Source organism: Anoplophora glabripennis, unplaced genomic scaffold (genome assembly GCF_000390285.2).
Source record: "Anoplophora glabripennis isolate ALB-LARVAE unplaced genomic scaffold, Agla_2.0 scaffold31, whole genome shotgun sequence".
Lineage (NCBI taxonomy): Eukaryota > Metazoa > Arthropoda > Insecta > Coleoptera > Cerambycidae > Anoplophora > Anoplophora glabripennis.
This window is the reverse complement of record NW_019416897.1, coordinates 1623439-1650187: the sequence shown is the minus strand read 5'-3', so window position 1 is coordinate 1650187 and position 26749 is coordinate 1623439. Positions and strand designations below refer to the sequence as shown.

The following is a 26749-nucleotide window of genomic DNA, read 5'->3' as shown; positions in this document are numbered from 1 at the left end:
AACTTTACCAATAGATGTCTCGCCCCCTCCCATCAGACACATTTTTCTTTTATATGCATACAAATCCAGCATTAAGGCTCAAAAGATCCTTATGTTTATTTATCCTCAATGTAATCCCCCGAGTCCAAGTGTCTTTGAGCGTTTGAGATGTTCAGAATGGGATCAGTTTTATATAAAGAGGAGATTTACGGGCTAACAGTGTCAGTCTGGCAAGAACAGTCTAAGTGTACCAGAAAGTATGGTTCTAAGCAGCAGGTGAGTTTTTTTTAATGAATAATTTGCTTTTAACAAACCAGAGCACTGTTTTTACTTAACCAAATTGATTAATTATATCCGTTTAAGGAAGAGAATTCGTTTGTGGAGTAATCATTACTTCAGTATGAGAAAATTTACGAAAATTCTGATGTGCTTGCACCTATTGTAGAAGAAAGTTTTTTCTATTAACAGAAAATGAAGACATACAATTTTTGTAACTTCTATTATGATGATTTATTTTAATGCAAATCAGTGTTATCCAGACCATGTCATTTGTTCATTTGCTACAGATTTATCAAAGTAATAACTTTTGGGATTCGAAACGACACTAAATACTAACATAATCCTTCAGTTTTGGAAAGTTCTATTGAATTATTTACCATTTTCAGGTTGTCTGGGTTATGTACCATCATCCTCCTGGTCTCTTGGCTTTGCATTCAGACATCTACTGCCCAAGTGACATTTTCTACAGGTTGGGTTCCTGGCAAAAGAACACCAAACAGTCCAGACGTACACTTTAAGTTATCAGCAAATTCCTTTTGTCACTTTTTAATGGTAAGTAGATAGAAGACAGTTAAAGAGATTAATATTATGCTGTGACCATTGCTGTTTAACTCAAATAAGCTTTATTTTCAAAAGAAACCACTGTGCAATCCTTGACTATTGCCAATTGTAATAATTGTATTTTTATTATCTTACAACAAGACGAACTAGTTAATAAATAAAGCGTCCGACTAAGAGCTATTTGTTCAGCAGTTGTTGATGCCTTAGTGGCTGTTTTATTTTCTATTAACACTGCTTCCTACGCACATAAAATACAGACATGAAAAAAAATTGTAACATGCCACATTACCTTCAATTGCATATGAGCAGTTGTTTCCTATCTTAATATGCAAATATCTGGTGGGCCGTGGTGAAAAAGTTGACACTTTTGTAAGATGATCTGTATTATAAGTATGTACAGCCAGGTTGCATGAAAATTTAATTTCCTTTCGAAAAGCATTCATTTTATATAATTCTTTTACTTCTGTAATTCTATAAATTATAAAATCATATAAAAATTTAAATTATGTTTCGTGATCAAGAACGCATTACGTCATTTAGTGCGACGGAGAACACAACCTGCATCTCGTCCATATGTGTGCCATATAATTTACAATTCCAATGCAGAAAAGACGGAACTTAATCTAAATAATAGAGAATTCTGTATCTAGACTCATTAATCTTCTCGATTCTGTGTCGCACTATAGTAGGATCATATTCGATGCAAAGTAATAAATCATTGGCCACGTTCAGCCAGATGCAGCGCTATGCTAGCGCTAGTAGCGCTAGCATAGCTTTGTGTTCACAATTTTCTGCTAACAGGTTGCGCTATACCTAGCGGTCGCCATGTTTTGTAGCTTAATTAATTTTCGCTATTTTGAGAGGAGAGAGCGCTAGATGTCAAATTTAAGCAGTTTTTAAAGAAGTAAGAAAGTTAAGTTAGAAATACAGATTATTCATTTTGTTGTGCTAGAAAGAAACGATGTAGCATATATAGCAAACAAATTTTGTTTTTTATGATCATAGGACAATAGTTAGTCACAGATAACCATACTATGATTTATGTTCTATGAAATTGTGGTTGATGATTGTCCGCGCCAGATAGAGCGCTACATGCTACTTCTTAGCAGATACTGCTATTGCGCTATGTTGGGCTGAACGCGGCCATTGTCTGTCAAGGGAACCAATGAAGTACGCTTTTAAGGGTTTTACAAATTGAATAATTTCTTTATACATTATGAAGGGACGAGGGAATCAGTTCAGGTCTGGCACCCTTGTTCCTACAAAAATTCCTTTATTCTCATAAACTATTTATTTTAAATGTAATTTATTATAAATCCAATTTGTTGGATTCCACATATGTACTACATTTTTTGGAAGCGCTCTCTAATTGACGGCAAAGCTCGCCAGGTTAGTATTTGACGTATAACCGACCAGTTCGTACACTCGATGCACCTGGGCAACTACAGTTACTATCAGAACACAGTGCGTATGCAGCGGTATTTCATATTTTACATTGAATTTCATTTTAAATTTGAAATGATTTATTACGCCTCCTAAAAATGATGACACGATTTTCCTTTGATAAAAGACCGACAACTTTTAGCTCTACTTTGCATCGAATACGATCCTACTATAAATGACGTCAAGAATTAGTGTGGCAGCAAACACAACTTTAAAATATTGAACTATACTAATTAATTATTCCTCTGAAATTTTTACTACACGATTATATGAGGTTATAGATTATTTCTATACATTTAAACAAATACAATGCAAGTTGCTCATTTCATGTAGACATTTTACAAATTTTGAGGCCTTTTAGTCAGAAACGTCAAAATCCTTACATACAAGCAGGTGTTGAGTATGCTCGAGTTAATTTTCGCTTTTCTTTGGGCTCATATAAAATGCACATAATTAAACTGTCCAGCTGTTTGATAGAAAACGTAAACCTGTGTAATAACGGTCCATATGTTTGCGACATCAGTTATAATACTTGATTTGTTTTTCAGAATCAGATACGTCAGATGGTCTCCTGTGAGAACCCGATTGAGGAAGGCAGACCCCTTTTCTTTGGAGGAAGCTTGTAAAGTTATCAAAGTACTGTAACTAAAATTCAAGAGATGAGATGTAGATACAACTGATACTACTAAATATATCAAGTTTTACTTTAGCAGTATTTCATTAATTAATCCTTATTAACGCATTTTTAAAGGTGTATGTGTAAAAGAAAATAAAGTATCACAGCTTGACGTGATTTTCAAACTACTTGACTTGATCGAGTACTGAGAAGAAGTTGGTGTTGTCAATGTAATATCTTGTACTGTTTTGAAAATTATGCATCTTAATACACATTTGGAAAAAATAAACATATTTCTCGAAATCAAGTCAAGTTATACATTGAAAAAGCGACTCAAATGGCAAAGTTCGATCTTAAGTCAGGCAGTTTCTATTCTTGACTTGATCAATCCCCAAAAAAATGTATAGGTATTTGAAATGGGTTAGTCAAATATTTATTAATAACATATATAATAATGAATATATTTATTTTATTTGGTATAGGTATAAACACAAAGTTAAAAGAATATAATTGCAATAATATACACTGACACTACTTTCACGTAGTAAATACATATATCTCTGCAGAACCTTCAAAATAAAAAGCTATATCTCGCATTAAGGTCACGAGCGATTGCCATATGATATTCATATACTTTTAATTTTTATTCTTGGCTGTTTGTAGAATAGATAAATTGACGCAAAAAATAATAAAATGTTTTTAACCTGACAATTATAAAATGTTTGACTTTTCTCTACTATAAAACCTTCGAATAACATCAACTTTTACTAATGCTTAGTAGGTCCAGGTCACTTTCAGTGACGGACACATCTCTGACGTTTTGTGGTACGGTCTAGTTCGCATCTTTCGAAAGAGTTACATTTCACGTTACCGCAATAACTGCCAGTAGCACTTTCTGAAACAAAATGTACGTTTAACATACTTGAAGTAGTACAGAAATCAATAATTATCTTTGGTTGGTAATCAGAACTACCAAGAGAAAAATAATGATATACAGAGGTTGCCATTTAACACTCCCGCTGCCAATATCTCCGAAATGAAGAAATTTATTTTAGTTGGAATTTGAAGCTATTCGAGGGACCTAACAAATCCAGATTCCGGAACTAAAATAAATTTCTTCATTTGGGAGATATTGGTAGCGAGATTGTTAAATGGCACATCCTGTATATTAAGCAAAGAAAAATATACCAGTAAATGAACTTTCCAAGATATATAAAACAGAAACTGTACATGAAAAGTGTATGGACATGGTATGCAGGTAGGTATATCTCGTAATTGTATCAATAACAATAACAATGGATTCTAAATAAACAAAATTGTTATAAAACACCAGAATGACTCATCCATAGTTACTAACGACACAGCAATAATTTAACTTTCTTAAATAGGTACATTAACTGATATGTTTATAGCTTGCATATGTGTTACGTGTTAAAATTTCTGGAACTCTTATGCAATTTAAAATGTAAACTGTTAACAATAATAATTTAATCTACACGGTATTTTACATTGGAAATGATTATGATTTTCTGGAATTTCTAGTGGTCATTATTTATGGTAAGAAGGAAATACAACGAGATAGCAACAATTTTCTGTTTATACTGATATTCAGAACTTATTTCTATATATGGGTATTCCAGAAACAAAGATTATAGGAAAAATGACCACAGAATCGCTATTTTTTTTATTTAAGAAATTGTGATATATTTACTAGTAAAGAAAACATTATTCCCAATAATAATTTTTGAGTAAAATATGAAAATTTGCAGGAGGAAAAAACCGTAAATATCTTTATAAGCTTTGCCAAAATACTTAATAAGTATTATATCTCTGTTCTGTAATATTTCCGAAGATGATTGCTTATAGGAGTGAATATTATCGCTAGATTATTTGGTTTAATACTAACTTGAATTCTGGTTTTTGTATCCATCACTATTGTCCAACTTCATGTTTGCAGGTACACAGGACTTGGTGTTACAAATATTGGAACAACATTTGCGACCAAAACATTCGCTGTCGTCCTTACATTTTGGAGTACAAGTTGTCATCTTACTGGACAAAGGGCAGCTCACTAAAAATAATTTTCATTAGGAAATAAAAAAAAACTAAATCTACTTCAAAATCCTAAGCTAATTATGTGATTAGCAAATGTGCATTTGTTTCCCTGTATGATGAAAGTTAAACCAGGACATTTTTTCTTTAAAATGGCCTAAAGAAGTTATTTCTATTGGAAAAAAAAGGCGGAAATGCCTGAAAGAGGTCTAACAATGACAAGATGTCTTATTTTCTTAATAAAAAACCTTTTTTCGTTTTTTAATATTATCTCGCTTATTGTTCGAGATCAACTCAACAAACCCTATGACTTTGCTCGACAGGGAACGTTCTATCCAAATATGTAAAATTATACAGGGTGTTCCATTTAAATTAACAAAATTAACATACGCGGCCATTTTGTTTCGACTTCATTTGTTTTTCTACTATCATTTTCAAAAACTTCATAAAAAATCGTGCAATTTTCATATTTAACATTTTTTATGCCTGAAAGAGGTCTAACAATTACAAGATGTCTTATTTTCTTAATAAAAAACCTTTTTTCGATTTTTAATATTATCTCGCTTATTGTTCGAGATCAACTCAACAAACCCTATGACTTTGCTCGACAGGGAACGTTCTATCCAAATATGTAAAAATATACAGAGTGTTCCATCTAAATTAACAAAATTAACATACACGGCCATTTTGTTTCGACTTCATTTGTTTTTCTACTATCATTTTCAAAAACTCGTGCAATTTTCATATTTAACATTTTTTATGCCTGAAAAAGGTCTAACAATTACAAAATGTCTTATTTTCTTAATAAAAAACCTTCTTTTAGTTTTTTAATATTATCTCGCTTATTGTTAGAGATAAACCCAACAAACCCGATATGACTATACTCGACAGGGAACGTTCTATCCAAATATGTAAAAAAAAATTACATTTTTTTATAACTCTTAAAATAAAAAAGTTAAAGGGGGGGTGGTCAAAATATAGTGAATCTCTCTGTTACATAACGATCACCCTGTATATTTATGCTACGCGAGATTATGTAACCACCTTTTAAAAACAATAAATTTATTTTTGCCTGTCGTAAATGTTCATGTAAGTGCAAGCTGTTAAGTTCCTAAAACGACATTTTTATAACCACATAAATGTTATATTTTGAATTTTTTTATCGATTTTATGTAAGAACAAGACAATAAATATATACAAGGTACATGTTTTCTTTGATTTCTAGCATTATAAATTATTCAAATATTTTTATTGCGTTTTTTTAATTATAATTCTAATCTTATGAATTATTATAAATTGAATTGATTTTAAGCAATGAAATTGTGGTAACTACTTGGATGGGATACCATCCAGAGATGTCCATCTTCTAGTAGCGCCTGTATATCTCTACAACTATTTACACTTAGTTTAAAAGTAATCGATTTCTGAAAAACATTTTTTTACATCGGTGAATAATTTGATAGGAACGTTTATAGAGAAATTTCAAATATCAAAGAAAATCTCAAAAAAGTTGTTATTACACTATAGGTTACCAATATAAAAAAAGATAATTTAATGCTACCAACACTAAATAAAGACATATAGAATGTTTCATATGAAACAAACATCTTTATTTATGAAATTGATAAAATGAAACTGAAAAATCTATCTATTATATTTTAATTTATTGCGATTGGAAGTATAGCACTGTGCCAAAAATGAAATGCGAATTTGCAACACAACAAAATGTTATGATCCTTGTACCTTACAGGTCCTATGAACTGTCATTTTTTTTGTAAATTAACGAATATTATAAAGGAAATTTTCCGTAGTTTTCGATTACGCAAATATACAGGGTGATTCACTTTTCATGATTAGGACTTTAACCATCGACAGATTTCGTCAAAATAATGTTATTTTGAAATATACACGTTTTCTTCCAAAGAATTCCTTTTAGAGATATAAGACCTTGAAAAAACATGTTTTTTTTGGTTTTTATTTAATTTTTCTTAAATTATGAAAGCCATTTGTTTTATATTTATTATGAAGTGTACGAACGAGAAGCTCTGCCGATTTTATAAATTATTGTGAAAATAGATCAATCATAGGCGCCCGTAAGGGGCTCTGATAATAACTATTTTTAATATAATTTCTACGTCAGTGGAAATTTTTCAAAATAAATATATTTTTTTTTACATTGCTGTTTATTCTACAGCAAAAAGGTCTCTTACTATTTTTAACTGAAATGCTTGGTTTCTGAGAAAATTGTCTTCTTATGGATTCATTATATGTGAAATGGTTAAGTTTTAAATATTTAATATTGAGAAACAAACAGAAATAACAATTTAATAATGTAACGTAAAATCAATGACAGGAAATATGTCAAAATACGTATAAACAATTGTTATTCTAAGAATCACCTTCAAGGAGCATGAGATTTTTTTTCAAAAGTTTCTTCGGTAATAAAATAGAAAAAGATAGTTTTAGATGTCACTTTAAAATATTATTAACACTCAATTGATATATTCTGGACCTATTCTTAATCATAAATTTAAATAGTGTCATACATTCATTACCCTTTTTACCTAATTGTAGGTAATGAATCCATAAGATGCCATTTTTCTCAAAAAAAAATCAAGCATTTCATTTAAAAATAGTAAGAGACCTTTTTGCTGTAGAATAATCCGCAATCTAAAAAAATATATTCATTTTGGAAAATTTCCAGGGACGTACAAATTATATTAAAAACAGGGATTATCAGAGCCCTTACGGACGCCTATGATTGATTTATTTTCACTATAAAATCGATAGAGCTTTAAATTTGTACACTTCATACTAAATATACAACAAATGGCTTTCATAATTTAAGAAAAATTAAATAAAAAACAAAAAAAAATGTTTTTTCAAGAGCTTATATCTTTAAAAGGAAGCCTTTGGAAGAAAAAATTTTTACTTCAAAATGATATTATTTTGATGAGATCTATCGATGGTTAATGTCCTAATAATAAAAACTAAATCACCCTGTATACAAGATTATTTTTTAAAAAACATATTTTAGCTAATTTGAAAATGTGGGTCGGTACTCGGTATAAGATACTGTATAAGGCGCCAGAAATCTAAACGTGTCGCTAAAGTAAAGGTAATTATTGTTGGAGATGTATAAAATAATTTTGCACCGAAATATTATCTTCAGTTTTTCGAGATAAATTATAAAAAAAATAATAAATTAATCGTTAAATCAGTAAAGAACGGTTTTTTTACTCACGATCTATGCCTGTTGCGCCATATGCTGCGAAGACCAACAGTAAACAGAGGACGGTAAATTTCCCTGGAAATTAAATAATTATAGCGAATTCGAACATCAGAACAAAGCTAAACATGCCTTACTCATAGTTAATTATTATTAATCGAGAAGAGCACAGTTTGCGGCCACGGACGAACTCGAACTGAATGCTAAACAGCTTTAAAACCCATTTGAAAGAAGGCAAATAATTACATTAGCCCCCCGGCGATATATTTTTTCTATTTTCTCGAATTCGTCTTAATTAAATATTAATTAGACATCTTATCTATTTCGTTACCGCTGCAGGCGGCAAGCCATGCTTAATTTATGCAAATTATTCTTATTCGTATTTTTTTTTAATTTTAGCCTACCTTTACCAATAGAGTGAAAGATGAAAAATAATATAAAATATTGCATAACCTTGTCGAAGACCTACATTCTTATGCCAATACTTGCTGGTTGGTCATAATGAGAGAAGGATAAACAAATGAAAAAAAGTCTGTTAGGTACTTCGAGTTGTTTTCGAAAATAAAAATACATAGTAGTTATTAAAAAAGTATTAGAATTTATCTATAAAATAATAATTGATGTAATATTGAACTTTTACTTGTTTTGGATTTATATGTATTTATTTTACGAAAAATCATATTGTTTTGGTTGGCATTTTAAGTACATATACATATACATAGAGGGCGCCCCTTGCGGCAAATTGCATGTCTTTGAAATGTTATAATATTTTTGAAAATCGGTATATCTGCCTCTTTAATATATTTTTTAATTTGTTAAGGGTAATCAATGTAATAAATAACGATAATGATAAGGGCGTAATTTATTAGGCCTTGGGGGTTGATCTGCATAGTTGTCAAACGTCAATTATTCATCATTAAGACATTTAGGAGACACTCTGTAGGTATATCTCTATATTAAAATTGTACAGGTATTCCATTTTATAAATCTCCAGATTTTTTCTTTGTTTATTAGGTACTATACTACATAGAACTTAGAACATAGGGTGATTTGGCTTCTTTAATATATTACTGTTATTGTTTTAACTCTGGAAGTGGAAATGTGTATATGTTTTGGTTTTTCTCTAGATTTTTTTGAATATTGCAACCATACATCTGAAGGCAAACACTACATGAACGATGTTTCGTTTGGTTATTAGGGAACTTACTTCTCTCCTGCGGCGCCATCTCATATTAAAACGCGTAACTAATGCAAGCCGGCCGGCAAAAAGCAAAATATAGGTATTTCTGAAATAGAAGGCAACATATGACATTTGTCAAACTAGTATTATTTAACTTGATAATGCTGAGAATATGCACTATTTAGTTATTGTTAAAACTGATGATAACGTAGAAAAGTTATACACATAAAGAAATGACTGATATTCCTTAAATTGCCAAAGTATCATCGCATTCCATTCCATTTCGCAAAATGATAGTTGCCGTTCTTTTGAACAAAATCAAATCCTTCATTTTTGTATTTGTAAATATATTTCGAAGAGCGTTGTGTTGTTTCCGTAGAAGACGACGAAGTAGTTGTGAATCGGTCCCTTTAACTCATGTTGTTTCTAACAGTGAAGAAACTAAGAATAATTTCCAGACATGGGAAGACTGGGGAGACCATGCGAACGATCGTAAAGAGAAAACTGTGCAGGACCACATAGAGATGTATAGAAAACAAACACAAATTCTCAAGCAGAGCAAGGGTGAGGAGGAGCCCGAAGAGCAGCTGAATTTCTTCGAGGACATGACGCCAAATATTACAAAACAGACCAAGGTCCTCATCAGCACCAATCAGGGTGGTGATTTCAAGCAATCGAATAGACTGAATTTTGTAGAAGATTCTGTAAACGCCATTGTAAGTAGCCCCACTAAAAATATGTAGTAAGGACAAATCCATTTAAAAATTGTTAGTAAACATTGCTTATTATAAAATGGTAATTTTTCACGATATTTTATTCAACCAATGAGCGATCACATTATCTCGAGCTTAGACGTAATGGTTTGTCATTGTTCATTGTAAACGAACCATTAATATTGGTGTCTTTTAAGGTTTAGTGATTTTTAATTGACAATACTAGCCTCGCGATGTTGGCTGCATAAGCTCAGCTGTCATGTGGCTTACAATCTATTATGAAGGCTCTATATAACTAGTTTTAGAGTTATTTCTAAAGTTTTATTGGTTTTGAGAACAGCATTACTTTATATTTATTTTAGCCTATGCTGGAATTGAGAGAGTGGGAAGAAACGTCAGGTTGGGAGGGCGAAGCGTTGGATTCTGATGCTCAGAAGGTGTTGCGGGAGAAGAAACGGCTAGAGAGGGAAAGAAGAGTGTGGGAACAGCATCAGAAACGACAGGAGAAAATGAGTAGATCTCTAGGTTCTAAACTAAGCACATAGCCTTTTAAGATAAGATTGTTTTATTTGTAACCAGTGAATGTTCATTTTTTTATGTGTATGTCCTTAAAATATGGAATAAAGTGCATTATTTTAAGAAAAATATGTTTTTGTTACAAAAATTACAATCGATACTATGTATAAATAATAAATTACAATTTTTGGTTCTTTTAATAAAAGATGAAAAAATTGCTAGTCTAAATATGAATATAAATGTATAATATGAATGTATAGTATTTTTAATATCTTAGTTTCGTTAAAGAACGTTACTAGATTCATTTATCATGGCTGAAAAAGTATGCATATTTTTATTTCATAACTTTATTTGTAGTTTTAATACTAAAATGAATACAATATATTTAGAAAAAATTGTTTATAGGTATCACAAAAAAGATATCTTGAGTTAACACCAATTAATTTCAGTGTTACTAACTTTGTGGATGCACATGGATCCATACCACAAATTACAAAATCTAAAAAATACAAAATTAAACAGAATTCTTGGAAACTATTAATTTTCCTCCTTTTGAGGTTGATGTTTAAACGTTCTACAAATTGGAACTAATAATGATAAATACCACTGGTCGGATTAAACTCAATGAATTATCTTCTCTGCATCAAATTGTCTCTATTTAAAGCAAGCTGTCTTAGATTTAAGTACCTCGGCCAGTCTAAAACTCAAATAAATGTGAGCAATGTCAAGAATTAAACGAACCCTTTTTTGAAACATGTATCACATTATGTACGTAATTTTATAAAAGAAACATGAAATGAATAAAAAAATACCGTTTGGAATTTAATTTATTTGGACAGTAGTCCTATTAAAAATTAGCAATGGGGACAGAAACATCACTGTGAAACATTGTATTTAAAACTTTCATTTAAGAGTGACAACATATATAAAAAAAATAGAACGATAAAAAATCCGTAGATTTATTTTATTGGGAATACTGAAATAAATTCGTAGATCTATGGATAAATCCGTAGAGTTAATAACACTAATACTAATTAATTTTCTTTTTTTTTTAAAATTTGTTATAGATAGATAGTCCACACACACAACACAATTACTGCTTTATTAGTTGCCTAATATCTACCTTGCACCGGAAAATGGTACTACAAATACAAAATATCTATTTATATTACTTTCATTTACTCAGTTATTCATGACGGTTGTATTCTTATGTTATCCTGAAGCATATGCTAAATTCTAGATTCATTTTTGGGCAGCAAATGTATTTTCATAGGGAGGAATAACAATGGGATTATTATCAGTGAAAGGTGTTATATGCATGTATTATATATGTATTGGAAGATATCGATAAATGTTTTAAAGGTTTAGTTTGTTATGAACATTTTTACTAAAATAAAGTGATTAAATAAACAATATTAGGATAACAGAAAACAAATAATAAATATAAATGTACAAATCCAAAGATATACACTTTACAGTACAGTAAGTTGTATTATGTGTTGCCTAATAATGAATCCTAAGCTCAATATTTCCCGCCATTTTCTGTCAAATGTCAAATATTTTGTTATGTTTTGGAATAAGAATGGGTATACGGTAGTTTAAATTTTGTATAATTATTATTATATACTAACAAATAAATGTTAAAAAAAGAATAATAATAAAAACAGAAAAGTGAAGTGTGTGTTTCTCAAAACAAATGTCGCAAAAACTGTGATCCTTTTGAGCATTATTTAATCCTGGGACGAATTTGTAAAGGTTAGTATTTGATATATTTTTTTCCAGTTACGTCTTTCAGACATACCTTTCTCTAAATCTTCTATGGAAAACGGGTTGAAAACATAAAATACAATCATATTCAAATTTGTAATGTATTGCAATATAAAATGTACAAAATATAAAAATTACATAAAATATAAAATACAAAAGACAACTTTTTGTAGTTATAACACAGTAATAAATAAATAATTACATAAATATATTTTTAATACTAAACATTTATTATTATATTATTATTATAATACAATGAATTATCTTGACAGTGGAACTTTAAAGTTCATATATTCGTGTGTACTTGTACTAGCTGTCACATTCATGTATTCACTCGTAGACATTTGATCTTGTTCTGATTTTTCAGTTCCTAAAAACGAAAATGTTTGTACAATTTCTAATTATAGTATACCTATAGGCACCTAGTTACTGAAGTAGTGACGGCTAGTGATGGGAGATCTCGAGTGAAAAATTGAGTACTTAGTACTTGATTCTTAAAAGTTCTGGTTTTTTATGTTTTTCATTCAACGTTTACTCTTCCATCCGTCACACGGTTCTAAGATTCTTAAATATACCTGATTCTGCCCATCGCTAGTGATGTCATTTACCAATTTTTAAATGGCAAATCATTTAGCCGTCACTATATTAAAGTAGTTTAAATTAAATAAAAATACAAACCTTGTACAGGCAGACCAGATGGAGGAAACTGAATATAATATTCCTCGTTCAGTGGTAAATTGTCAGGCCTTGTAACTGGTTTTTCCTGCAGAGAGGAACATTTTAGTAAAACAATATGTGTGAGGTGTCGTATTGTCTTACCTCTATCGTTTCAAAAGTGTGCCTTGTGGGGAACATCTTCACGGGTTTAGGCGCAGGTACAGGTGTGTAGTTGAGCTCCAGTACTGCTTTGTTCAGGTCACTTCTGAAATCATCTTCGCAGTGGCTTCCTAGCATCATCTGCAAAAAAAATTAGTAAACACATAGTACTTAATTTTTTATATTAAATGTAGTAATTCCTACCTTCCGATCTTCGTTATCTGAATGCGTTCCACTGTCCCCCAGACTACATCCGCTGATGGTGCTCATTCTCCCAGAAGATCCAGAGCTGGAAGTGCTCAGACTACTGATTGGCCTTTGAGACTGTACAATTGTTATACTAGGCATACCAGCATTCAAGATGGGTGTTGCCACCTCTTGCTTGTCATGCCTGTTTTTCCAGAACATCTTTTTGATTCTCTCGAACGGTGTGGGTTTTTTCATGGCAGTCTTTAGTTCAGTTTGGATTTGTTCATAGCGCACCCTCATCTCCATCAGCTGTTCCTGTTTCTCTTTGAACGATTTCTGTACATCGTTGCGGTTCTTCCATTCTTCAACTAGTTTTTCTACTTGGGAGATGGAGTGTACATTATTTTTAAAATCATTGATGATCTCCACCAATTCTTTTTGTACTTTATCTTCTATAACGTCTATTTTCTTCTTGTGTTTGTGGTTTTTTGGCACGGGTTCCAGGTTCTCAGTTGGGGGTATGGGCTCTTGGTCGTCGATTGTGGATTTTTTTGAGCTTTCTTTGGGTTCTTCTTTTGGTATATATACTGAAATGGATGTCATAAAAATTATGCGACATATTCGAATGAAGGTATTTGGCATGAGAAAGTGAAATTTATAGCTACCTGGTGTATTCATCGCCATATAACCTCCCAACGGTGATGCACACTCACTCGAAGGAGTCTCAATGTGGTTACTTTCGGGTATTACGGGTCTTGGCGCTGGGCATAATTTGTAGAAGTCTTGGACGTTTTTTGGCATTAAGTAGCCTTCATCATCTGAAAGTTGCACAAATATTTAGAATCACTCGCTTTATTTTTATTTAAAAATGTATGCATTTCATTTTAAAAATGTATGTAGATGTAGGTGTGTTTGGTAATTTTAAAAATATATTTCTTACCAACATCAGACTTTGGGGTCAAGCTCATCTCTTTCAACTTTGCGTACATGCTGGTAAATTCGTTCATATTCTGTAAAATAAATAAAAATGTATTTAACAAATATATTCTACTTAGATTTAAAAAAAAATACAAAGCAGTTTTGTAAGAATATTATTATTATATGTACTAACAATAAGTGTAAATTACATTTAGAGAAGATTAATTTTTGGAACATGTGTAATAATGTGATGGTCCATATTTTAAAAATATTATTAGCTAGCGGTTGTTTTGTGGCAAAGCACTGAAGTAATTATTTTTATTATACACTGGCGAGCAAAAATTTAAGGTCACATTGATAATAATTATTGTAAATAATTTTCGGAGCAATTATATTAAGGATATGCCATTATATTAGTAGGCGCTGAACATTTGTTTTTCAAGACTTGTTATCTGTCATTTAGTTTAATTTGACATAAAGGGGCACCTTGGTAAGTACGTCATTAAAATAGTGTGCAATAGTAGTAACTGCTATTCCATATCTTGGTGCCAAGGGTTTAGTGTGGTTTATTTAGGAATTGATTTTTCTAACTGTAAAACCACAGTTGAAAGGTGTTTTATTCATTTAATAAGCCATCGTGCTTTTTGGACCTGTTGTTGTGGCGATAATTATGGTGTAATTTTTTGCTCGCCAGTGTATTATATGTATCCTGTATAGTAGTAGTTTTTAAGATGTCTGTTGATTTATAAAAAAAATCAACAATTGACAAAGTGTGCAAAAATCTTAATAAGTGTAGCTGGTCCCAGAGCTGCTCTCGATTTCAACTTTGATTTCGAAATCGTAAGATATGCCACAAATAAAAAAAATGTTTCATTTTGCCAGTTCTATTTCGCATAGATTTCAATTTTATAAAAATATACATGTAGCTTTCCATTTTTTTTAAATATAGTTGCTTCAGCATTCAGCAAACACTCTGTACATTTATACACTAAATTGCACTATGTATATGTGAAGATATAAAGGAAATGGCACTTACAATGTATCCTCTGAGCATAGTGGCTAGTTCTGTGAACCCATTAGCCTCGGCTATTTCCAAGGGCGTCATATCGTAGATGTTTCTTATTTCATAGGCTACATCAGCCCCAGGACAATCTAATAGTTGCATGGTTAGCTTTTCCAGACCGAATTTTGTTGAGAAGTGGAGTACAGTGGGGAATTCCTCATGACCTGCAATTTTTAAGATTTTAAACTTTTGTAATTATGTATAATTAATAATTAATTTGTTAGTTTATGTTAATTATGGATAACAGTCAAATTTTTATCTCACACTAAGTTTGGTTTCAAATAAAAAGAGCAAGATGGTTTGGCTGCAAACCAAGCAGTGACAGACCATTTATCTTTTGAATGAAAAAATATATTAGTACTTAATACTTACTATGTTTGTGCGCTTGTACCGCGGCTGCGAAAGGGGTATGGTGGTTAGCTAATAGGTTGAAATGTGGGGGTAGGTTCCTTTGAAATCCATGAACTAACCAGTTGTCTAAGTGGTCCCTGTTTGCGGGGCTGAAGCCCAAAGTCTAAAAAATAAAAATAATAAATTTGTGACATGAGGTACAAAGTACTTTAAATAATTTAATGTAATATATAAAGCATCCAGAAAATAATTAAAGTGATATAACTTTAGTAGTTCATAGTATTTTTCAATTAATTATCCTATAAATACAACTCAGCTATTAAATTTTTAATAAGTATATTGCGCTTCTCTTAGGAAGTTTCTTTGGTGATTGTATTTTGCATATATACCTTAATAACAAGAAAATAAGAAAATTTGGATAATAATCTAATGACATTACCGGCATTTAGATTTTTAAACAAATCCTAACAAGGAAAGTATCAGTGCAATATCTGTTAAAAAGCTAATATCATTCATTAGCAGAATCACCAGAGAGACTGCGGTTTCAAATTTATTAGTTCTCATCAATAAGCTATATGTGAAACAACCGACGAACGTTTTAGTTGTTTGGACGAAATGAGCGGTGACTATTAGACGCCTTCATTGTAGCCATCTTTCTCTATCACACGGATTTCTATGACTTACTTTATCGCTCTCACGTAACGGCCGATGAACCATGGGGACTTTCCGACCCTGTATATTTTATTTCTTACAACAAATCTTTTAGGTTGTGTCAAAAAACATAAACGAAAAATATTGTTATTATAGGCCAATCAATAGAGGTTCTGTTTGTGACAAAAATACTAGTAGTAAAAGGACTGTACCATCATATTATACAAGATACTATGTAGATATATGCTTATATGTTTCCTACTCCAATTTTCAATCAATTAATTTTTTATAAACATTTTTATGCAAAAAACGCATTTTTTTTTAGTTTTTTGCTTATAAAACCTAAACTAACGAAGCAATCTGAATGCTATAAAGAGACAATTTGTAAATAATCGAAATACTAATAAATCGAGAGGTCGATCGATCCGATCGGATAATTAGAAACGAAGAAAACCCGGAAAAATCGGAAAATTTAGAGTTTTTTTAAAAATTCATTACTCCGTCATTTTTTAAGATGTAGAGCTGACCCTGTGCACAAAAGTAATTAATTATATGTTCTTTAAGTGTGCACAAAGCAGGCGCTGTCGGGCCATTAGTTTTGGCACAATTGCAATTTTAATTTTTTGGTGCACTATTTTGCAAAGTTTCTGGTTGCGTTGGAGGTGATTTTCTTCCAAAGAATACATATTTAGGTGTGAAATTTTATTACATTTTTTTTATTTATCACCACTTACACCACAATAATATTAAAATATTCTATAACAATATTCAAAATTGTATACCTATATACAGGGTGTTTGGTAAGTCGATGCATTCCTTGCAGGAGGTTATAGTGCAAGTGATTTGTGATATATTTCCTTAATATACCATATTCCGAAAACGCTTAATTTCTGATCTACAGCGTGATAAAGTTTGAATAAAAAAATGCAAATTTATAAATATTGCGGAAACTGCTCAGAATATTTTAATGAAATTTTACAAGCTCTAACAATGAACAATACATGTTTTACGATAAAAATATTGTTTTTAGTTTCACAGTGGCGTGCGCACAGGCATGTCTCTAGATATTGTTAAAGAAATCATCGCCTTACCAAACACCCTGTATATCCACTGCCCTCATCTCCCGACCTTCCCCCACTGCTCGACCGCGTACGCGCTCGACCGTTTTTGAGCATGTTTGGAGGAATTTTTTACCTATTTCGCATCATTTTATCGACAAATTAGAATAAATGTTTTGTAGCATTATAATTTATACGGCTACTTCTAAAATCCGGCTGAAAAATTAAAATCGGACCACTTCCAACGCATACAGAAAGTTTGGTATTTTCGCATCGTTAATTTTTCAATAGATAGTATTACTAGTTTGTCTTTACAATAAACTTAAATGTTTACGTTCTTTTAAAAAACACACAAGAAGCAACACGTAAGTAACAAACTGTTCCACCCCACCTGAACAAATTACGTTTAATAAGAAAAAAAGCCGTGAACAGCTATTATTTTGTTACGGTGGCACTAACCAGAGCCTAAACTGTATAGTATATATGCGCTACTCCCACTACGTCTGTCACTGTTGCGTGACGGTAACCATGACCACCGCTGTAAACACTTTACGGATGTAGGAGTGAGCAACGCGGAGCCCCCGTATTCAGAGTTTTTCAAATGACTGCACATTATAAATTTAATGTGTTCCATAAGGCTAATCTATTTAATTATCCAGATACCTAATGAAAATTTTTAGGTGGGCGCCACACCAGTGCCCCTCCGCACCAGCTGCCACTGTATAGAAGAGTTATGTGCAAGTGGGTGGAGGTTCTGTTTGGGGTGGAATCAGATGAATATTGATAACAGATGATAAAGAAATGATTTTTTACAATTTAAATCTAAAATTAAGATAGTCCAAAGCTATCCTCCTCCTTTGTATAACCAATTCTAACTATTTCTATTGCGTATTTATAGAAGTAATTGACTTTGCTTACACTGATTTTTATATTCTATACATTCCATATAGCTTTAGCTTTATACATATTATATAATATGTATGTATGTGATATAAATGAACGATCGAATAGACCAGCCGCCGATAAATAAAGATAAAGCAGGGATCAAAGCCTGCCGCCACCCACCTGGCACATGAATTCCACAGGATTGTTAGCGGAGCGTAAAATCTGCTCGAGCTCCCTCAATCGGCTTTCACACTTGATGGGCCGGCTGCCGATGATGCTGCCGTTCTTCTCCACCAGCACGTTGACGATGGCGGTGACCTCCGTCAGCGTTTCCGGGACGGTGATCTTCATGATGTAAGGGTTGCGCCTCTTCACCGATTTGATCTCGTACAGTTCGCCGTTCTTCTCCACGGATATTTTGACGATGTCCTCCTTCTGCAGAGGATAGGTGAGCAGGATGAACACGCTGTTCTGGCCCTGTAAATAACGGCGACGGTGATTATTGACAGTAGAGCAGCGTGTAGTTAAAAGCTATAATTTATAACCTTGGTTTTGAATATACAAGGTGCGTTCCAAAATAAACAGTACCTTTTAGAAATAAGAACAGAAAGTTTTTTTGGAAAAACCGATTTATTTTGTTCAAAACTACCGATTCAGTACAGCGATTTGCATGGTCTAAAAACATGTCGGCAAACATCGGCAAATGTTTTTTTCCTAAAAGGAAAAAGTCACACGGTGTAAAATCAGGCGACTACGGGGCGTGGTTCATGGTTAAAATGCCATTAGCCCAGTCGGTGGAGGTCACAGAAACAAGTAACTAGCAATATATCTGATTTTTATAAGTAAGTACTTCAAAGTATGCAGATTAATATAAGAAACAGTTCATTGGTCAGTGGTCTATCGATTTCCCAAAGTTCAAAAAAATTTTGAAAAACATTTTGATTTCCAAAATTCATTAATATATTGGACTGGGATGAAGATGGAGAAAAATAAAAAATAACACCTTGTAGGGGAAGTATTTTCCAACAAAAAAGATACGTTGTACTTTTTTCGTCTGACCTATGGTTTGGCCGGAAAAACAACAACACTCTACATTATAAACTATTGCATAGTTATAGGGTATTAAATTAATAATTGTAATAGCCCATTTTCAAGTAGGAAGTCGAAAATTTTCATTGGTATGGTTAATTCTTTTTTTCTAGTAAAAGATCGAATAAATGATTAAGCATATACAGGGTGTTCCTAAATAAGTGTCGCAACGGAAAACTGTAAATTTTTCTTATAAAGAGAAACATTTTTTTCCTCTACTATTTTTCTCTCCGGGCTTTCGTTTTCAAGATACACGGTGTCAAAACTTTTTTCAGATTTTTGCCAATACCTTAGGAACCGTTTGAACTACAGGACTGAGCTTGTGTACACACATTATTACTATTAATAGCTACTTGTTGCAAATGTTGTTAAATTTCGTTAAACTTGTTAATTATTACTATCTATCTTTTGAATTACAAAAGATTTTTGAAACGTTAGCAAAATGTTTGTTTTTGTTCATAAAAAGTCATTTTTCTTGAAAACGGTTGACATTAAAATCTCCACCACTGACACGTTCAATGAATTCGAGAAGGGTGCGAAAAAGTAGTTATTAATAGTGGTAATGCGTGTACAAAAACTTAGTCCTGTAGTTCAAACGGTTCCTAAGATATTGGTAAAAAATTTAAAAAAAATGAAAGTTTTGACACCGTGTATCTCAAAAACGAAAGCCCGGAGAAAAAACTGGAAGAGGAAAATGTTGCTTTTTTCAAGAGGAATTTACAGTGTTTCGTTGCGGCATTTATTTAGGAACAACTTGTATATATACCGTGTCCACCTAGTGCGCGTAAGTCCAATATCTAGGTTAATAAAAGATATAATTTAATTTTTTTTCTACAGAGTTGCCTACTTTCCCGAGCTGCACAAAATGAAAATATATTTGCATATACAGGGTGTTTAGGTTTTCCTGGGCAGGTACCAACTTAATTTTTTTTAATGGAAACCTATGTTTTTTATGCCATTATCGAATTCTACGTGAAAAATTAACGGAACTTTGAGTTATGATCCCTATTAAAATATTGATAGTTTTCGAGATAATCGACTTTTGATTTTTTTTTCTTATGTTTCGTCAATTCTAGTAGTTGACATAATTATGATTGTATGAGAGCTAGAAATTATATTTTTTTCAGGAACTGTAGAGTGAAGATGGCCCTTTCAAAAAACGTATCAAAAGTTGACCTGCGATATACAGGGGGCAAAAAAAATCGTGCCAAACCTGAAAATTTAAAATTTGAAAAATCTCGACTTTTTCAAATAGAACACCCTGTGTTTTATGATTTTGTTAGATGTCTTTCTGTAGACCCTACAATTTTTTAATAGCTTTCCCTATACCTAAGTTGCGTAGTTTTTGCAAAAAAAAAAAACATTTTTATGTAAAATACCGGATTTACGCCCGTTCTTTTGTCGGGAAAAATATTGTAAGGGTATTTATTTTCATTAAATTTATTAGTTGTCTAGCTACAGTATTTAAAATAAAAATTAATAACTGAAAAATTTAGATATTTGAATTTAATAAATAAGTCTTTATGGGAAGTTACCATTTATTTGTAAATAAAATCAAAAAACCATAAAATCGCTACAAGTGATTTAGAATTAGCAAAATATGGGAAATGTTTGCTAGCAGCACGTATTTACAAAGCAAATGATCCAAATTTACAGATTCCCACTGTTTTGAAAATGTGAAGGAAAGGTTTGAATGAACAGCAAATGCGAATTATGAGAAGACTATCAGGAGCCATGAAAGTAACAACGATAATATTTAATTTAAAGTTGTGGCGTCTGCTGCTGAAAATCCAAATATTAGTGCCAGGAAATTAGTAGTAACCTTGGAGTTTTGAAAAGCTTGACAAATAAAATATTGAAGAAGAAGTTTCATTCGTATCATATTGAAAATCAAGCACTGTTACCGTTGTTAGGAAAGTTATTAGTGAAATTGGAGATTAAAAAATTTGGATGAATAGAATTTTGAAAAAAGAATACTCATAGTCGCAAGCTAACTTAAAATAAATACCCTCACAATATTTTTCCCGGCAAAGGAACGGGCGCAAATCCGGTATTTTACATAAAAATGGATTTTTCTTTGCAAAAACTACGCAACTTAGGTATAGGGAAAGCTATTAAAAAATTGTAGGGTCTACAGAAAGGCATCTAATGAAATCATAAAAATACAGGGTGTTTGTTTTATTTGAAAAAGTCGAGATTTTTCAAATTTTAAATTATCAGGTTTGGCACGATTTTTTTTGTCCCCTGTATATCGCAGGTCAACTTTTGATACGTTATTTGAAAGAGCCATCTTCACTCTACAGTTCCTAAAAAAAAATAATTTCTAGCTGTCATACAATCATAATTATGTCAACTACTAGAAGTGACGAAACATAAGAAAAAAAAATGAAAAGTCGATTATCTCGAAAACTATCAATATTTTAATAGGGATCATAACACAAAGTCACGTTAATTTTTCACGTAGAATTCGATAATGCCATAAAAAATATAGGTTTCCATTTAAAAAAATTAAGTTGGTACCTGCCCGGGAAAAACTGAACACTCTGTATATGCAAATATATTTTCATTTTGTGCAGCTCGGGAAAGTAGACAACTCTGTAGAAAAAAAAGTTATATCTTTTATTAACCTAGATATTGGACTTACGCGCACTAGGTGGATACGATCTTTACATATTCGAATCGAAACCCGAGCGTCTCAATGACAAATATACTTAAACATGACGGTTCGAAAATTTTTTTCAACGTCGGGAATTGTTATTTAGGCGACCTCTTTCACAAACAAAATTTCCAGGTAATGTATTTTATCTAATTACGAAATACAACCCTTGTAGTTATTTTAAAAATTTTAAGAATCTTGAGTTTACAGCAAAATATATATATTAGTCTCTGGATCTTTATTAAAACTAAACTAATTTGAATGAGACTTGTTTTAAAATGTTTAGGAAATTACACAGATTAAGAATCTCGAAGCACAAATTCATTTGGTTACGAACGTTTTTTCACTTTCAATGATTTTTTAAATGTTGTAAGAAAATAGCAATTTTTTTGGTTCCCGGTGTAAATCTCCTTTGATCTTTGATCGTTTAATATAATATTTGATACTACTACAATATGAAGACAAATATTCAAAGAGAAGAATGTAAATAGTCAACAGGTATGAAAGTATACAGTATACGTGAAAACGATGATTCCATGTAATTTTCCATTTAATTTTTTCCCTATGATTTTGTAATAAAAATATGTAAATATTACCTTTTATTACTAACTAACTTATACTACCCTGAGTACCTATATACGAGTCTAAAAAAAAAATTTTTGAAATTTTTTTAATTTTTCATATTTTTGCATTGAATTAAGATGGAATATTCATTTCAACATATTAATGTATTCAATATTTGAGTGAAATTTGACAATTCTTACGTTTGAAGAGTGAATTTATTCGTTTGTTTACCCGCGGAAGAAGACTTCATGGCTTTAATAATTTTTTCCAGAAAACCATAGCTGGGACGAAAAAAGTGCAAAGCATCTTTTTTGTTGGAAAAAACTTCTTCTACAAGGCACTATTTTTTATTTTTCTGTATTTTGATCCCAGTCCAAAATATTAAAGAATTTCGAAAATCAGTGTTTTTCAAAATTTTTTTAGACTGGGAAATTGATAGACCAACTTTTTCTTATATTAATCTACATACTTTGAAAAACTTATAAGAAAAAATCGGCCATATTGCTAATTATTTGTGCTTTCGGTGCAAAATTACTTCCATAGACTGGGCTACATTTATGTCAAAAAAAAAAAAAAATCGGTCACAAGGGTCGATCGATTAGATGCCAACTTGATATATGATACACCAAACGTTTCAAAATCTAAAATAAAATTGTGCATTAACGATTTGGCCCCGTGGAAGGAACTCTGTGGACAATGCCCTTGGAATAATAAAAGCATTGTCTTCACTTTTGACTTCTTCAAACGATATTTTTTAGGTTTTTTTTAGCGCCTTCCACTCGGCACTTGGTAAACCGAATTATGAAACATTATTTTGTTTAAAATGAGTCTTACGGTTATTTTTTAATCTCATATTCTGCAGTGAAACACTTACCTGCCGAATTTTCTTTGGTGTAACGGAAAAACACGACTTCTCCTGTGCAATAACAGAACTTTGCTGCTTCCACACTCTCGACAGAATCGTCATGGCCTGTCCCAAGAACTCCTTGGTGAAGTTCTCGTCTTGGTCTTGGCCTACGCATTGCCTCTGCCACTGAAAATACGTCGGCAATACTGAAAGTCAAAAGAAAACACATGTAAATTTGGTTCAATGTTGACATTTTTTGCGCAACTACCTTTTTTGTGAACATCATTCAAGTCGGTATCTGCAACGCCCAGCAGGAGAGCTAGAGTCCTATCCGCCAACAGAAGCTTTCCAACGTTACACGATTCTTCTGGATTTTCGGAAATGAATTCGAGGAAACTGGGACAAACTACTACCAGCTGCAGTTTGACTCCGGACGTTTTATCCGCCACCTCCTTGTATTCTTCCGGGGATTTCTTTATGGCTTCTTCCAGGTCCAAGTACTGTATCCTGGAGAAGGTAGAGTTTAGGGTTTAGGGCATTTGCATCATCAAGTTAAATAGGTACTTACTTGAAGGGCTTCCGGTTGGCTTGCTTGCTGATCTCTTGGAAATAGTTGGAGAAATATTCTACCCACAATGCGGCTGCGTCGCTACATTTCAGCGAGACGATCAGTATGTCGTCCATGTTAGCCATTTTTGATGAAGCGCCTGGAATGAAAAAGGACAATGTAGACTTGCATAAAGACAACTGTAGTTTTGTATCAGTATTATGAAAGTATGAAAGTTACCCAGAATCTAGGAATCACAGCTTTTGAAAAAAGGATTTTAAACAAAATGAATTGGTGCTAAATCCGGACTATATGCCGGATGATGTATAACTTTGACTTTTTACGAAACTGTTCATCTGAAAATTATTATTATTTTTTTTTGGAAATACTACAATAGACAGCTATGGTCAAGTAATAAATTTTGACAGTTCTAGGGATTCTACCCCGTTACTGTTGTTTAAATTCGTCATTAAAGTGCTTGTTTTATTTGTTTTGACATACTCAGAAGTGTTACATTTGTATCAACTGAAATAACATTTTAAATTAAATTGGACTGAAGGGATGGAATGTGGGATTTGGTCCATGAATCAGTGTAAATTGTCACAAAATTAGTGTCTCGGATTATCCAATTCGTCAATTCGCAGTGATTTATTTTGTAATCATTTATTGGAAGCACGTAATTTGATGGCTTTAATAATGGATTTTGATTTAAAGTCCTTTCATTGAACTGAAACAGTTTTTCTATTGAAACATTTACAAAATGGTATGTAGAACGTTCATATTATGTCAATTCGCGAGATAAACAATTGCCTTTGCATTTCGTTGAAGTTGTAAAACTCCAGTAAAGTAATTAATCAGTATTTATTATATACTATATTAATCTTGAGCACTTATTAATATAGGACCGTAATATAATAAAAATACTAATTCTTTGCAGCACAATTTTCTCTGATAAATAGTTTCATTTTCATTTACTAAAATTATCTACAATACATTTTGTTCTAAATTAACAATAAACAGATTTACTGGTTGTCAAAACAACGAGCATGGTGTAGCAACATTTTTTGGGGTCATGCCTTGATAAAAACCCATAAAACATTCTAATTAGTTAATTATATCAAACACTTAGTATTCATTTCAACAGGCTCTTGGAGACAAGTACATAATGCTCAAGTAATTATTTAAAACTATCCTGTATTGTTTCAAATTTAATAAAATTTAACTGACTAATATGGGCTTGTATAACTATTAAGGTCTTTCTAGAACATCCTGTGTGCTTTATAATAATCTGTCTCGAAACAGTAAAATGAATTAAGTCGTCAAAGCTTTAACTATCACCGTTAAAATGTAGTAGCGTTTATTTTTTAGTGTTCTATATGTTTACATTTACGAATGCTGAAAATTTTAAACTATCACAACCAAAAAGTCATTTATCATTAGTAAAGAAATAATTTAAAAAAATTTCAAATACTATTACAATAAAAAGGATTTTAATTGATTCTTCCCAGAAATGGTGGGGTTTTTCAGTCATATTAATTTGAAAGACTTGACAAACTTATCAATTTTGACTTTTCTTTTACATGCTTTTTTTATAATATTTCATGATAACTTTAATAATTTTACCTGAAACTGTAGAAAAAGTGTAATTATAACATAAATTTAACTTTGAATTTGAATAACTTTTGTACGAGTAGGTTTATCAAAAAATGATAAGGGACATTTCTTGTAGAACGTTCAATTCCCTACAAGAATACGTTTTGGTCATTTAAATCCGTCTATTGGTTTTTAAGATATAAAATTCTGAAGTTGAAAAATAATTTTTCCCATGTTATTTAATTGGAAAATAGAAAATCGCGATGCGCGACCTCAAAATATTAATATTAAGAGTTCCGATTTTTACAGCCATCTCTTCTCACCTCCCTGACTGCATTTCAGAGGGGATTACGAAAAAAAACAGTCGATTTTTTTAAATCATATTAATGCGCATTAATGTTAATTTCATGCAAGCAAAGTAGCCTCGCAAAAGGATATTATTCAAAAGAAAATTTGGTTATTGTTAAGAGTACGTCTATAATAAACCACTTGAAGAAATAAACACTCGATAAACACACTGACACACTACAGCACCAAGAAAAACAACAAAAATATTTAGTCGAACTAGAAAATGCTAAGATTAAACAAAAGAAGAGAAAATACGCGAAGGATGACAGCGATGATATATCAACAAGATCTCACCTGCGTATGAGGCTATTCTTCCCGAGCATGCGCATTAGGCATCACACGGCTAATGTTAAATTTTTACTTTATTTACTTTTAGGAATATTCTTTTATATCGAGTTAACAAAATTTTTCCATAGATAGTAAAACTAATGTAAGTTTTGAACATAGTACAGCTGTATTAATTAGAAACAGAAACCAATAATTCTGTCTGACTTGAGGATTAATGTGGCAACGTCGCAATCAGCTGACAGCAAGGAGGGAATACATTTGAAAGACTTGATAAAAACGAAATTGATTTGAAAATCCCATGTACATTGTTATCAACAATAAATTATCCACAACAGATGATTTTTTGTAATGTTTTTAAAAAACTAGATTAATTAAAAAAGACTAGGAAGCTGTGATATATTTATTGGAATAAAAAATACAGTTGAAAATCCTTTTAATATATTTAATGGCTTATAAAAATATCGTAATCATTACATAAAGTTTTCTTGATTAATATAATTAGTAGGTAATACTTGATATAAAAGCATTTGTACCGAATAACAAAGAAACGT

General features: G+C 31.6%; 4 protein-coding genes across 6 annotated transcripts in view; 2 read left to right on the top strand and 2 right to left on the bottom strand.

The window, feature by feature from the left end:
- Positions 1-216: 216 nt before the first annotated feature.
- LOC108905723 lies at positions 217-2920 on the top strand. Its single transcript, XM_018708722.1, has 3 exons — positions 217-255; positions 645-810; positions 2811-2920. Exons 1-3 carry the CDS (start codon positions 239-241, stop codon positions 2886-2888), a joined length of 261 nt encoding a protein of 86 aa, XP_018564238.1. The 5' UTR covers positions 217-238; the 3' UTR covers positions 2889-2920.
- A 407-nt stretch (positions 2921-3327) lies between these two features.
- On the bottom strand, positions 3328-8401 carry LOC108905715. Its single transcript, XM_018708698.1, has 4 exons — positions 8297-8401; positions 8175-8237; positions 4785-4949; positions 3328-3773 (listed from the first exon to the last, which is right to left on the bottom strand). Exons 1-4 carry the CDS (start codon positions 8298-8300, stop codon positions 3673-3675), a joined length of 333 nt encoding a protein of 110 aa, XP_018564214.1. The 5' UTR covers positions 8301-8401; the 3' UTR covers positions 3328-3672.
- Positions 8402-9463: 1062 nt separating this feature from the next.
- LOC108905705 lies at positions 9464-10691 on the top strand. Its single transcript, XM_018708689.1, has 2 exons — positions 9464-10055; positions 10415-10691. Exons 1-2 carry the CDS (start codon positions 9630-9632, stop codon positions 10595-10597), a joined length of 609 nt encoding a protein of 202 aa, XP_018564205.1. The 5' UTR covers positions 9464-9629; the 3' UTR covers positions 10598-10691.
- A 1826-nt stretch (positions 10692-12517) lies between these two features.
- The window catches only part of LOC108905746 (phosphoinositide 3-kinase adapter protein 1), a 140464-nt gene continuing 126232 nt past the window's right edge, over positions 12518-26749 (bottom strand). For all 3 annotated transcript variants that reach the window (XM_018708753.2, XM_018708752.1, XM_018708755.1), the window contains 12 exons: positions 23991-24129; positions 23691-23929; positions 23450-23628; positions 18447-18743; positions 15694-15835; positions 15295-15485; positions 14281-14350; positions 14006-14158; positions 13356-13927; positions 13155-13292; positions 13014-13098; positions 12518-12705 (listed from right to left, as the gene is read on the bottom strand). In XM_018708753.2, coding sequence (XP_018564269.1) covers positions 12596-12705; positions 13014-13098; positions 13155-13292; positions 13356-13927; positions 14006-14158; positions 14281-14350; positions 15295-15485; positions 15694-15835; positions 18447-18743; positions 23450-23628; positions 23691-23929; positions 23991-24129 — 2315 coding nt within the window. In that variant the 3' untranslated portion in view covers positions 12518-12595. The remainder of the gene's footprint in view (positions 12706-13013; positions 13099-13154; positions 13293-13355; positions 13928-14005; positions 14159-14280; positions 14351-15294; positions 15486-15693; positions 15836-18446; positions 18744-23449; positions 23629-23690; positions 23930-23990; positions 24130-26749) is intronic.

What these genes read in the sequence shown, in the direction of transcription:
- LOC108905723 (XM_018708722.1), top strand. An exon ending in CCTTTTGTCACTTTTTAATG is followed by an intron (nt 811 to 2,810) that starts GTAAGTAGATAG and finishes TTTGTTTTTCAG; the next exon opens with AATCAGATACGTCAGATGGT.
- LOC108905715 (XM_018708698.1), bottom strand. An exon ending in TGGCGCAACAGGCATAGATC is followed by an intron (nt 4,950 to 8,174) that starts GTGAGTAAAAAA and finishes AATTATTTTTAG; the next exon opens with TGAGCTGCCCTTTGTCCAGT. An exon ending in ATACAAAAACCAGAATTCAA is followed by an intron (nt 3,774 to 4,784) that starts GTTAGTATTAAA and finishes ATTTTGTTTCAG; the next exon opens with AAAGTGCTACTGGCAGTTAT.
- LOC108905705 (XM_018708689.1), top strand. Translation starts at nt 9,630, where the DNA reads ATGATAGTTGCCGTTCTTTTGAACAAAATCAAATCCTTCATTTTTGTA. An exon ending in AAGATTCTGTAAACGCCATT is followed by an intron (nt 10,056 to 10,414) that starts GTAAGTAGCCCC and finishes TATTTATTTTAG; the next exon opens with CCTATGCTGGAATTGAGAGA.